The sequence below is a fragment of the Acinonyx jubatus genome, chromosome E4 (genome assembly GCF_027475565.1).
Source record: "Acinonyx jubatus isolate Ajub_Pintada_27869175 chromosome E4, VMU_Ajub_asm_v1.0, whole genome shotgun sequence".
NCBI lineage: Eukaryota > Metazoa > Chordata > Mammalia > Carnivora > Felidae > Acinonyx > Acinonyx jubatus.
Genome location: NC_069395.1, coordinates 23,720,033 through 23,734,190, shown reverse-complemented (window position 1 = coordinate 23,734,190; position 14,158 = coordinate 23,720,033). Strand labels below are relative to the sequence as shown.

The 14,158-nt window shown below is 36.0% G+C and overlaps 1 protein-coding gene across 17 annotated transcripts in view; it reads left to right on the top strand.

The window, feature by feature from the left end:
- The window catches only part of KCNT2 (potassium sodium-activated channel subfamily T member 2), a 360,665-nt gene that overhangs the window by 292,060 nt on the left and 54,447 nt on the right, over nucleotides 1-14,158 (top strand). For all 17 annotated transcript variants that reach the window (XR_003425716.2, XR_008293217.1, XR_008293218.1 and 14 more), the window contains 2 exons: nucleotides 9,646-9,747; nucleotides 13,928-14,011. Coding sequence is in view for 14 of the 17 variants with exons in the window: in XM_027074938.2 (XP_026930739.1) it covers nucleotides 9,646-9,747; nucleotides 13,928-14,011 (186 nt within the window). In the remaining 3 variants the exon portion in view is untranslated. The remainder of the gene's footprint in view (nucleotides 1-9,645; nucleotides 9,748-13,927; nucleotides 14,012-14,158) is intronic.

Here is a 14,158-nt window from a genome sequence, read left to right as displayed (position 1 = left end):
AAAATGTGTTAAGTCTGTTCTATCTTCATTGTTTATAACAATATAAGAGATACAGAAAACGATGCCTTATATTTGTTGTTGTTGTTTGATTAGTTCATTTTTTCACTTCATTTTGTTTTGATTACATAGTCCTAATTGCTAGGAGATGTATTGCTGAGTAAGGGCATTTCTGTATTCTGGTTTGTTGATACCCAGCTTCAGAGCTGGTCACATACATTGTGTCAGTAGAGCCTTCCCACTGTTCCTTTGTTATCATAGTTGAGTTTTGTCAGGCACTGCCTTCAGAAGAGGGAACTGAGTTTAAGCCAGGTAAAATAAGTTTTCCAAGATTACATAGCTGTCAAGTCAGTGCAGAGAATCTTAAAGACATTAGCATTGAGGACAGAAAACTTCCATTATGCCACACTTCTTTAAGAACATAGAAAGGGTGGTGGCAGGCATAGTGAATTGGCTCAGCATCCACAGACAAACCCAGTTACCAGGAATCTAGCTGGAATCGGTGCTGGCTTGGTGTCTGATGGTCTCCTTCATGACAAAGTGAGCGAGGGTCACCTAGTGATGAAGAATACAAGCTCCGGAGTTAGATTGGTCCATTTCTCTACTACTTTCTAGGAATGGAACCTGGCTAAATAAACTATTTACACATTGATAGCTTTGGGATTCTTCTCTGGAAATAATGGTAATAGACAAATAATAGGATCGCTGCAAGATTACACCGCATGATCTATCCAAAACATTTAGCTGTTTTGTCGTATAGTCAGTACCCAAATAAATGGTACTAAAAACATAATTATAAATTGTTGTGGATGTCACTAATAAACATTCCATTCTGTGTATTCAATTTTACACCGAATAGATGTTTCAAGGTCATAACTGTGGAAGATGTTTTCAGTAATGTTGACTGTATGTGTCTATATTTTTGTGTGTCTCTTGCATTAGGGAAAAAGAAGAACAAAATGATATTTTCATTTTTGTTGGGGAATTAATTTAAACTCTTCTGCCAGCCTAGAAATCCTCTTCACAAATGTAGGAAAGTTTTACTTGAATAAGCATTAAATCAGACTGCAATATATCTCAAGCAATCCACTTAAGAGATTGCAAAAAACAGAAAGGCATCTCATCCTTTTATACAGCCAGGCAAATACAGTCATTTGCATACATGCTAATGTCTTGATAGAAAGGAAAAATAAAACTTCTTGTATTTCTGCAATGAGTAAAAGTTACAACTTCAAGCCCGGCACCTAGGCTAACCTCTCACAGAGACCGAAAGACAGGATGCTTTATGCTCACATTTCAGAAAGATAGTTCTAAAGCTCCCAAGGAAGACTTCACTGATTTACAAAAACTGACTAGAGATTATTCAGGTTTTCAAAAGGTTTGCATCCCTCTCAAGTAGAGAGAGAACTTACAATCGCAGGTTTTCTAGGGGAAATGCTTTAGCAAAAAAGAGCAGGAAGGAATGAGTTTTCTTTGTCTTTTGGCATCAGGGGAATTCACTTATTTTTTAGATTTGTATTTACTCTGACATGCTCTAGATATTTCCCAAAATAAATAAAGGAAGTTGGTACATTCCCTAATTGTTTAGAAGTAGAGGGGCCAGGGGAATTGGAATTAAAACCAATTGGTTTGGAGGTTATAAAGTCATAGGAAATTCTTTTCAATTCAGTCATTACCACTTTGTTCATCTAAATAAGGATTTGGTACATAGAAACTTTAGACTTTTGGACTGTTTCAACTTAAATTGTGTTCCTCCCCCTCAAAAAAACATGTGTTGGAGTCCTAACCTCTAGCACCTCTGAATGTGATCTTATTTGAAGGTAAGGTTTTTATAGGGGTAATTGGATTAAAGAAGACCATTGGGGGGGTCCTAATCTAATACAATTGGCATTCTTATAAAAATAGTAAATTTCGACACAGAAACAGACACACATAAAGGGAAGACAATGGGAAGAGAAACAGGGAGAAGACAGCCATTCACAAGTCAAGAACAGCCTGGAACAGATCCTTCACTTAAAATCCTCAGAAGCAACCGATGGTGGTGACATGTTAATTTCAGAGTTCCAACCTCCAGAGCTCTGAGGCAATAAATTTCTGTTGTGTAAGCCACCCAGTCTGGAGTACTTTGTTAGGGCAGCGCTAGGAAACTAACACATGTGCCATCAATGATATGGTAACTGTTCATTTCCAATCAGTGCTTTTTATCTGATATAAATACAGCTAACTTATCTCTTAAAGTAATTATCTTTCTTTGTCCTCTGGATGCAAGGAGATATTTTTAGGATTAGGAAACTGACCTTTATTTCTAGTATTTGAGTAACACGTTCTAGAGTTATATTGGCTGAGGAATAGGTAGATTTTTATTCTTTTGAATGTAATTATGAATATCATTTTATTCTATCTCTAATTAGATGCACTTACACAGATGAAACATTCACCTTTAGAAACATAATCAGTTTTTGAATTAGAAACAAACAACAGCTGGGCTGCTTGCCACACTTTTTTGACACTAAGTGGTTTCCATTTAAACTCAAGAAATGCTGGAATTGGTCAGGATGCTTGTGGAAGATTAGATTGCTTTGACCCTGGCTGCTTTACTTGTGTGATGATTACATTTGGGTGGTTTCCTGGTAGACCCTGCATTCTAATAGAACCTTGGTTGCCATTGGTAATGCAAGTAATATTCTGTAAGGATTCTCTGGAAGAGGCCACTCATGGAAGAATATCCACAATAATAACTTCCATTAGGAAGAGGAGGGAACTGAGAACATGGAAGGATTACTGGTCTGTGACAGTGATGTGAACAATAGATATTGTTGAGGACCTCCGTCTGTTCTTATAAAAAGAAAAGTCCTTGATTATTCCTTGATTACTTTTCTTATATTTGCTGTCTGGAGGTATTCCTTTTTCTGTTGTCTTATGTGACCCCTGTCTCACCTCAAGCTTCTTCCTAAGCTATTTTTATCCACGTCACTTTGGGAGTACATACTTCTTGCAGCCTGTGTGAATTTTGTATCTTGCTTATTGCTTATGCAAATTTGAAAAAAAATCTAAAGATCTTTAAGCTTATGAAAGCACTTTTTTCCCAAGACATTTAAAGTCTAAAGATTTTTCAGACTAGTCTGCTAATTTCTCTCAAAAACTTGATAAACTTCTGGTATACTTACTTCCATAAATTTTTATGGCCAGACTGTCCTCAAAATTCCTTCTTAAAATATAATTTTTGAGTTTTTATTTCTTCGTCTCCTCAATCCATGCATCTCTCTATCTCCTTGGAAGCTACCTTGAGGTTATTGAGACAATAGTGTTGGGTTCGACTTTGTTGTTCAATGCCTTGTTTCAGTTTTCTCTCCTGTGTTGTTGGCATTTAGAAGTACACAATTTTTAAGTATTGGAGGCTCCTAATCTCTCAGCTACCTGTTTATTTTTAGTCTCTACTTGAAACTAATTCTTGCCTGAACTACTACTGTCCTTGTAATGCCCAACGAAAGACAGCAAGCAAATAACAATATATATACACCAATATTAAACAGATAGAAGTTTTTATGAGCCAGGACTGGGAATGGCAAATAAACTTCCACCCATATGCCATTGGCTAGAACTCAATCATGTGTCCACACCAACTTCAAGGGAGACTGGGAAATGTAGTTCAGTCATGTGCCTAAGAAGAATTGGGCAAAAGATTTTGGTGGACAGTCAACATTCTCTGTCACATGCAATATATCACTGATTTTTTTTCAAATGTATATAATCAAGACATTTTCTGAACATTAGTGCTTTAGTTGGCATTTTCCCATCATCTGATCTTTCTTTTGTTATTATCCACTTTTGTTCCTGAGTTGTTTTGCTTTACAATATTCTTTTTCTCCTGGATATTCCCATTACTGCCAGTGTTTTCCCAATATTACTTCCCACATTTGGACATTGGTCATGTTGGGTCATTGAGACTTCCCCTAAAAAAGTAAGTGTAACAGGCATCAGAAACACAGTATTGGAGCTAAGCAGAGATGAAAAATGTGACAGATAATAAGGAAACAAAGAAGAGGAGGACAGCAATATGGAAAAGAGAAATTTCTATCTCATTTCCCTCTGAAGACTTATTTCATCTCTCTTGTTTTGATGCATTTCATAAAAAAGCCTTTTATTCATGCAGATGATGCAATTTGCTTTAAAACTGCTTCCTTTAAAATGGCTTTGGAACTATCACCATTCCTCAATAATGATCATAATTACACTTGAGCAATCATATGGTAATTGCACACTAATGTAAGAGGCAAAGTAATGAAAATATGAGTTTAATAGTGTGGTATAATAATAACTATATATATATATATATATATATATATTTTTGGTCTTTGTCCCTGGTTCCTAATGCAGAGCTTCAAAAAATCTTGGAATTTAGGAGTGTCTTTTGTTGTTCATATCTTTCAACCATACCTGATTTTATGCTAAGGAGGCAACTCATAGAGGAGATAGCTTCAGCATGAGAACCAGAAAAAGCAACCTCATGATTAGAATATTGAAACTTTCAATATCTTCATCACCTTCCAAACCTCCAGGGACAGAAGAGGGGCTGGACATTGAGTTTAATCACATGACTAATGACTTAATTAATCGTGTCTACATAATGAAACTGATAAAAACTTGAAAAACGAGGATTCGAGAGCTTCCTGGTAGGTCAACATATTGATGTACCAAGAAAGCAGCATGTCCTGACTTCATCGGGACAGAAGCTGCTATGCTCACGATCCTTCCAGATTTGCCCTGTGTCCTTTTTTTTATCCACCATTCATTTTCATTCTTTATAATCAAATGATAATTATTAAATATAGCATTTTCATGAGTTCTGTGAGCTTTCTAGCAAATTATCAAAACTGAGGGGACTGTGGAAAGCCCCAAATTTATAGCAGTCTGGACAGAAGTACAGTTGCCTTGGAGATACATAGGACTTGTGGCTGAGGGTAGTCTTGTGGGACTGAGGCCCCTTAACCTCTGGGGTCTGAGTCAACTCTGGGTAGTGTCATAATTGAATTGAATTGTAGGACATCCAGTTGGTGTCACAGAACTGGTGTCAGACTGCAAAGAGTCATGTCTGCAAATCATATCATTTTGTAGTCAGTGATAGAGCAAAATGATAAAAATTGGAGATAGCTTCTGGGAGAAATAAGTGAAGACTATCAGAATTATTTGTTCAACATATCAACTGTGTAAAAGCAAGAAGGCAAATTTTTCATGTTCTCAATTTAAACTGAAGCCAATAAATATTTACTAAGCACCAATTATGAGCCAAATACCTTACTAAATGCTAGAGGTTTCCAATAGAATAAATACTTGGAATTTGTAATGTGACGGGAGGAACAGATAGATATATAGGAACAGACAAAACACATGGCCTTACTTTTTTTGTGTGTGCAAATAATTGGACTACTTTTTGTTCATAATCAAAGTACTAGAATGGCTGAATGCAAGTTTGGTGTTAGCTGCCTACATGAGATTTGATTCATTAGGAAAGATTTTTATCCTGTTTTTAAGCAAATATTTACCTTTTCCCTTACTGGTCCACAAAGAATTGGAAGAAAATATTGGTATTAGTTTCTATTTCTTTTGAATGTAGAAAAGCATTACCTGATCCACTCTGAAGGAGTGATAAAATGTTATTTATGTGGATAATTATTAATACCTTTTTAATGTTTATTTATTTTTGAGAGAGAGCACAAATGGGGTAAGAAGCAGAGAGAGAGGAGAGAGAGAATCCCAAGCAGTCTCTGTGCTGTCAGTGCCGGGCTCAATGCAGGCCTCGATCTCATAAAATGTGAGATGATGACCTTGGCCAAAATCAAGTGTCAGACGCTTAACTGACTAAGCCACCCAGGTACCCCTGGGCAAAGTCTTTTTTCAGGTATCCTTCAAAACATCATGTCTATGCTGATAACCTAGTCAGAGTGGAATTTCTCCTGTAATTATTGTGTCAGTGGTATTTTCTAACCTTTCCTGTTCCAAAATTTCCCCCAGCAAGAACTATCAGCTGCTTCTGCAGACATTTTATTTGGTTCTAATTCTTGATCTCTTTTCAGTGAGATATCTGCATGTCACATGCTGTTTTGTTTTTCAGACCTTCCCTTGTCGTGGGAATTATTGTTGATTTACCTTATTTTACTAATTTTTAAAAGGATACTTGTGTTTTATGAACTATAACTTTTGAACAACATTAAATGGCACTGAACTTACCTTTATTTTTGAAAAGTGCATACAGGTAGTTTATTTTATAGTTTATAAAAGCACAAGAAGGAATAGCTGTTGCTTTTCTCAAAACCAAAGCTAATGAAACTGTAAATATTTTAGATCTCTTATTCTGTAAAAAAGCAGAATAAGATCATGCACATGGAATGCATAATTGCTTCCTGTTTGTTTGGCAAACTTGCCTTTTAAGGCTCTAGTCTGATGTCACTTCATCTACGACACCATCTGCATCCTCGTGAGGCTTCTTTAATACTTAGACTTCTACAGGCTCACATCACATGGCTTTGTAAATACTTGATTTTAAGTCTGTCTGTTAAGCAAAACTATGAATACCTGCAAAATTGGAATCTTCTGTTAATCATCTTTGCATCCTATCAACCCAGTTCAGTGCCTGATACATAACAGTTAATGGATAAGTGTTTCTTGATTGCACTGCTTTGTTTTTTCCGAAGCCATGGGAATAGTCAAAGCTTTTTTTTTTCCTTTTTTCCCCCTTAATTTAACACACATTGTAAATGTGTTTTTAGTTTACTATATTATTTCTGATATAAGTTACTGTTTAAACAAGATATGAGCTAACAGATCTCTTGACTCATTTCCAACTACGTGTCTTATCTTCCAAAGTGGAAACCAAGAGCCTGACCGTACAACCAGGTGATACAGATGAATCAAGTGAATCATATGTAAGAAAGAATGAATCTAAAAGGAAGCAGATGCTTTCAATTATGGCCAGTTGTTGACATGACCTATGATATCAGATTTTCCAAATGTAAAAGGAATCAGAAATTTAGACTCTTAGGTTAAGTGTTGGAACTTAGCCTCAGTAAATTCACGCAGGCCAAATGACACTCCTGCAGTTTCAATTGGACTGTGCACTGCCAATGTATAACTGCTAGTGTATGTGTTGTTTTTGAGAGACAGAGGCGTAGATAAATGATACTGTCCCAAGAATCATGCTGGAGGGGCGCCTGGGTGGCTCAGTCAGTTAAGCGTCTGACTGCGGCTCAGGTCATGATCTACAGCTTGTGAGTTCCAGCCCCACATCGGGCTCTGTGCTGACAGCTCAGAGACTGGAGCCTGCTTTGGGTTCTGTGTCTCCCTCTGTCTCTCTCTCTGCCCCTCCCCCGCTCACACTCTGTCTCTCTCTTTCTCAAAAAAAATAAATAAACATTAAAAAAATTTAAAAAAAAAGAATGACACTGGAGTGGATGGTAAGACTAAGTGTTAGTCATGTATAATTTTTTCCCCCATGTATAAAATGGCATTTATAAAAGGGAGGTTTAAGAAATTAATCCAACTTCTTCTTTGTCTAGAGGAAAGAAATTGTGGAATGTATTCTCATCTAGATGGAATGAGTTACTTGAGCTCTTACTTTTTTATGTAACTTAAAAATTAGTAGGACTCAAAAATTTTATTATAGGATCTTCAGTGTTTTTTCTCCACTATAAGGGCAGTTAATACTAAAAAAGAGAGTAAATCACAAATGCAGAATTGTTCACATACACAGAAGGGCAGCATCCCTCGATAAGAAAGTGTTTTCTGAGTATGTAAAGCATAATAACCATTTAGAGAATGAGGAGGATTTTCAGAGCTGACATTAAGAACAGTGAATTCTCTATAAGATGAAAATATTATCCACTGTGAGGTAGAATCTTAATCTGGGGAAGGGATTTTCATATCTCACCAGACAGCCAATCTGACTCATCAATATCCATGCTGGGAAGAACTGAGAAGTCATCTCCAAACCACCTACACGTACTGTTCAAACTAAGCATTCTCGACACCTTGCCTCCTAAATTAGAGAATATCCTAGGATGTAATGGACACAGACAAAAAATGGGGCATCACTTGCTTATTTTTCCTTTTGCCCTCTCCCTACAATCTCAAGTGAGGATATTCTTATAGTCTAGACAGTCTTCTCAACCAGATGGAGGGGATGGATGTGGTGTAATAACTCGTGTCACTACTTGGAAGGGTCTCATCTGTCCAAGAGCCTCATCTGTCCTCTTAGACAGACCTCATTTGTTTGTCCAGGGGAAGCCCAGGGGTCAGATCACCCTCATGCCTTCACAATAAGCAAGGGCAGTAGGCCTCTTTCATTCTTTGAGCAGTAGTCTTTTGCACACAGTCTTCAAATCGGGGTATGGGAGGCTCTCCTTCCCTTCCTCCAGATTTGCTACTTTGGAAACAGGAGCTTACTTCCTTTGCCTTAAACACCAAAGTTAACGTTGTCATTTGATCATAGCTAAGATATGAGTTTTTTATTTGCTTAGCTGTATCTATCTTTTCCAAGGAAAGGTGGCAACAAATGAAACCAGCATTTTTGAGATTACTGTTGGCTAAGTAAAAGATTAACTTCCGTTCTTAAGAAGCCCCTTACAGTCTTACACAAGCATTTGCTCTCATGTCTTCATTTATTAAGGGAAGTTAATTGCAACAAAAATTTTCAAAAGAAACTCCCATACACTGTGATACACACACACACATAATACACACACACACAGTTTCTTTTTCTTTTCTTTTCTTTTCTTTTCTTTCTTCCTTCCTTCCTTCCTTCCTTCCTTCCTTCCTTCCTTCCTTCCTTCCTTTCTTCTTCTTCTTCTTCTTCTTCTTCTTCTTCTTCTTCTTCTTCTCCTTCTCCTTCTCCTTTTTGGCATTTAAAGAACTTAGCTGCAGTTTAGTGTGGCTGGGCACAACTTAAAGGTAATTAGGGAAACGAAAACTCAGATGACAGAAAGTTGGAAACCCCTGGATGTGGTGGCTCCTACCTGCCTATTTTTGTGTCCTCACATAGGAGAGTATCCAAAAGCGAAGCTTCCAGGTGTAATGATACTTTATGTGGTTTTAGGTTTTTTTTTTTACATTTTATTGAGTCCTTTATTGTGTTTGTTCTTTTTATTATATTACCTCAAGTCTTTTGCAGAAATATATATGAAGAGTAAATATTTTTAACCTAGAGAACAAACTGGTGGTTACCAGAGGACAGGTGGGTGGGGATGGGTGAAACAGGTGATGGAGACTAAGGAGGGCACTTGTGATGAGCACCCAGTGTCTAAGTAAGTGTTGAATCACTAAATTCTGCACCTGAAACCAGTATTACACTGTATGTTAACTAACTGGAATTTAAATAAAAATTTGAAAGAGTAAACACATGTTTAATATATGAGAGGATTAACCTTCCTTAATTATTGGGTACTTTAACTGGTGAAGAAAACTTGGTCATGAAAAATAAAGGGACGTATTTAAAATGCAGTTATATACACTTACCACAATGTGTGAAGTCATGTACATGTGTAGCCACCAACCGTTTAATGAAAATATCTTCTTCACATGTATCAGGAAAACATAAGCAGAAAAACGTAAAATATAGAATCCTCACAAATTTTTCCATTTCAAATTTCTGAACAGAAAGAACGAGAGAAAGGTTCTAATTTGGCCTTTATGTTTCGACTTCCTTTTGCTGCTGGGAGGGTGTTCAGCATCAGTATGTTGGACACACTTCTGTATCAGGTATGTGGTGTTTCCTTCTTTTCTCTCTACTGTATTTATCCTAATCTCACTTAGATTTTATTAAATAAATAATCCCTCTAGTGTTTCTCATGCAGCTGTTACCTTAAGATTGGCTTTGGAAGTAATTCAGTGTTTTATTTTGTGTGGTTCATGACAAATGTGCCTGTGAAATATTTTGTAAGGAAAACACTATTTTTCAGAATAATCTATGAAATATTTTTTAGTCATTCTTTAGCATCAGTGTCCTACAGTGTTTACTGTGACATTTTAATACATTTTGCCTATTACTCTCAGCATATTACCACACTAAAAAAAAGAAGCTAAGAAAAAAATGATTATAGTAAAAAAAAGACACCTTTCTTCATAATGCACATTTTTTGGAAATAAGACACCAAATTGATGTCAATAAAGTGATAAACCAAGGATGTTTTAAATATCCATTAATTATTGCAAACTTAGAAAATATATTAAAAAGATTTTGCAACATCTAAAACACATTTAGTTTGTTCCTGAACGCCAAAGTTAACGTTGTCATTTGATCATAGCTAAGATATTTAGAGATGTTATTTTGCACCAGTATATTTTAATCTTTTTTTAAGGCTACCAGAAACTGAACAGCAGTAATATTTCATATTCTCTGACTCAAGTAATCAGACAATTTATAAATGTTTCTATTAAGAGAAAAAAGGTATTCATGGAGCTTTAAATTACTTGATAGCTTTAATCTCAAATTACGTATTCAAACATTTTGTTGTGCTATTTTCCTTTTGATTATGTATTTTATCTACCCTCTTCTGCAATGCTTGACTGAATAAACTAATCTGAAGATAGTTAGAGCTGGCCTTCGGGCTAATTATGCCCCTGAATATGCCTCTAGCAATGTCACAAACCATCTGCTTATGCCAGATGAGTCCAGGAACAAAAGCAACAGAGGAGAATAAACACTCCTGTTCACCCTGAAGTTTCCAGACACATTATCTGGGCAATCCAAGAGGGGGACCTCCACCCCCACACACCATTCCCACACATATACTTCTGATCTCTTAAGGGATTGAAGAGCAATCCTGAAACTGAAGATTTTATGTCACTAGCAGTCAAATGGTGGATGTCATTATGCACCAATGTTTTTCAGATTTCTTAGCCCTGGTATCTTATGTTTCAATAAAATCTCACTAGAAAGGCTAATATATGGGGTAAATAGAAGGGAAACTGTTCTATAGAAGTGGAAAGCAGTGGTTATTTCTTTCTCTTCATTTATACCTTATTTTTTTGTTGTTGTTATAAATACAAATGTAGGAAGTTGGTGTTTTCTGAAGCTAGCGCCGAAAGCGTGAACTAGAACAATAATTTTCAAAGTAGTAACTGTCTATTTAGCTTTGCCTGACATCAGACAAGATATGTTATGTTTCATTTTTCAGATAGGTAAAGAGTAGTCATTTATGGGTTAAAAAAGATACTAGAAATTATAAGTAAATTTCTAAAATTATATAACAAGCATGCGTGTATTCTTAAGATATATACTAAATGCCATCTAACTTTTTTGGTTAATGATTTGAACCCATCTTCTTGAGGATAAATGTTTATATTATGTATTTAAGAACTATTATTAATGACTAGAATTGTACAGTGATTTACTATTAATGTAATTCTATTCTAGACATAATATCATTTGCTTCCTCAAAGAAAACTCTGATATAGGCAGTGCTATCAATCACAATAGAGGAGACACAAGGGCTCAGAAAGATAAATTATCCCATGGTTAGTGTGAACCCGCATCTTCAGACCATGCACATCTCATTTGATTACTCACAACCTCATCCCTGGTAAATGAGTCCATATTTGTATCGTGTTTGAGTTTCTTGTGGTACTTTTTTTTTTTTTTTTTTAACTTACCAGAAGGTTGTTTTTCTTTATTAATATCTTCTCAGTCATCCTTTTTCTCCTTCTCACTTGAAACACATATCACTTGTACATTTTTAATAGTTTTCTTAATTTTTCTCTTTGTGGACCTGGAAAACAAATGATTAAAAAATAAGTACTAATGGGGCTCCTGGGTGGCTCAGTCTGTTAAGCGTCAAACTCTTGGTCTCAACTCAGGTCTTGATCTCAGCATCATGAGTTCCAGCCTCATGTTGGGCTCTGTGCTGTGTGTGAAGACTACTTAAAAAAATAAGTATTATCTGCGGAGGAGTCAGGGAGGGGTGGGGGAAAAAAGTATTATCGAAAATAAAATTAAATAGATACTAAAGGAAACTGAAAAATATTCTTCTGTGATTGAATTATATGAGATTGAATGCATGGATTTTGTGATATCAGGTGGGATTGTCCCTGTCTTTTTGGCTCATTCCTACCTCTTGTCTTTGACCTGATGACGTTACAGGACAAATGATCTCTGGATAAGGAATACTTCAGTGACAAACACAGTGAACAAATTAGCTGTATTACCACATCTGACTCAAAAATAATTTATAACGGGGGCGCCTGGGTGGCTCAGTCGGTTGAGTGTCTGACTTCATTCAGCTCAGGTCATGATCTCGCGGTTTGTGAGTTCGAGCCCCGTGTCAGACTGTGTGCTGACAGCTCAGAGCCTGGAGCCTGTTTCGGATTCTGTGTCTCCCTGTCTCTCTGCCCCTTCCATGCTCATGCTCTGTCTCTCTCTGTCTCTCAATAATAAATAAACATTAAAAAAATAATTTATAATGGTCATTTGCCAAATCCTCAGTTTACTTTCTTTTCCATGAGCACTTTCAATTTTTCACTTTGGAAAATAGTTTTAAGTAGTTGAGAATGTATTTATTTTATTTTTTTAAAGTATAATTTACTGTTGGGACGCCTGGGTGGCTCAGTCGGTTGGGCATCCGACTTCAGCTCAGGTCATGATCTCACAGTCTGAGTTCGAGCCCCACATTGGGTTCTGTGCTGACAGCTCGGAGCCTGGAGCCTGCTGCAGATCCTGTGTCTCCCTCTCTCTCTGCCCCTCCCCTGCTCATGCACAGTCTCTCTCTGTCTCAAAAATAAATAAAAACATTAAAAAATTTTTTAAATATAATTTATTGTCAAATTGGTTTCCATACAACACCCAGTGCTCATCCCAACAAGTGCCCTCCTCCATGCCCATCATCCACTTTCCCCTCTCGCCCACCCCCTCATCAACCCTCAGTTTGTTCTTGAGAATGTGTTTTAAAAGTCCTCTTTAGCAAACACACTGAGTTACGAGTGAAGTTGGACAGTGCTTGTCACCACTGCTCTTGATAACTACAAGAAGACTAACACACCTTAAAACCAAACTGCCATTTCTTTGGCCTGAGATAAGGGAATGGATGTGTTTCCTTATGTGCTCGTTTAAGTGGGAGGGTTTAGTTTTCTGATGCTTGCTGTTGGTAAAAAGTACTGGACAAAGTAGTCTAGTAAATGTATTTAAAAGGTATTATACCTTTAAAAAAAGTCTTTGCTATGCAAAATAACTAGACAATTATTTAATCTTTTCATTTTTTTAACACTTGAAGATCAAATTCAAGGCAGTCATTTTATATAGTTTATGAAATAATTACATGGCATGGTGAAAATGTACTAGTATTGGTTGAAAGTTTTTCTTTTCACTCAGAGCTAAGAATAAATTGAAGAAGTTGGAAGCATTGTTAACTTAATGCTCTGTTGAGTAGTATTCTAGCAACATATCAAAATATATGCTACCACATCAAATAGTTTGATGATGATATTTAATGCTAAAATATTAATCATTAATAATTAGACCTACTGAAATATTAGAAATTTATTCTATTAGCAAGGAGCTTAGTCCCAAAGAAACCCTTTAGAATATCCCCTTGCAAATTTTAGTTTTCAAGGTTTTTTTTTTTTAATATTCTCTATTTTTTTTTAACTCATAGTTTTTTGCTACTAAAAATCTAAAAACACTTTTATCATGACTGATAGCATACATAAAGTTTAAGCATATCAGGATACTCTATAAAACAATCATTCCCCATATTTCCTTATGGACATCTTAACTGTACCTGTGTATTTAAGACACTGACAGGATAGATTTTTATTTCCTTTTTTGTGGGGGCTTAATGATGTGTTATGGGAAGTAACCTTTTACTGGTTAATGGTAAGATGTTCTCACTGAGCTATTCTGTACATTTCATACACATAATAAATACATATTTTGTTTATATTGCAGTCATTTGTAAAGGATTATATGATTTCTATCACCAGACTTCTGTTGGGATTGGATACTACACCAGGATCAGGGTTTCTTTGCTCTGTAAGTTAATATTCGCTGGAATAGAAGATTGTTCTAAGAGATGTTTCTGAAATCCATCTGTGGTATAGTTTGGCTAACTCATATATGTCACTTTTTTCCTCTAATATGTGCTCAAAGAATATCATCATAGTTTTTTTTTAATTCTAT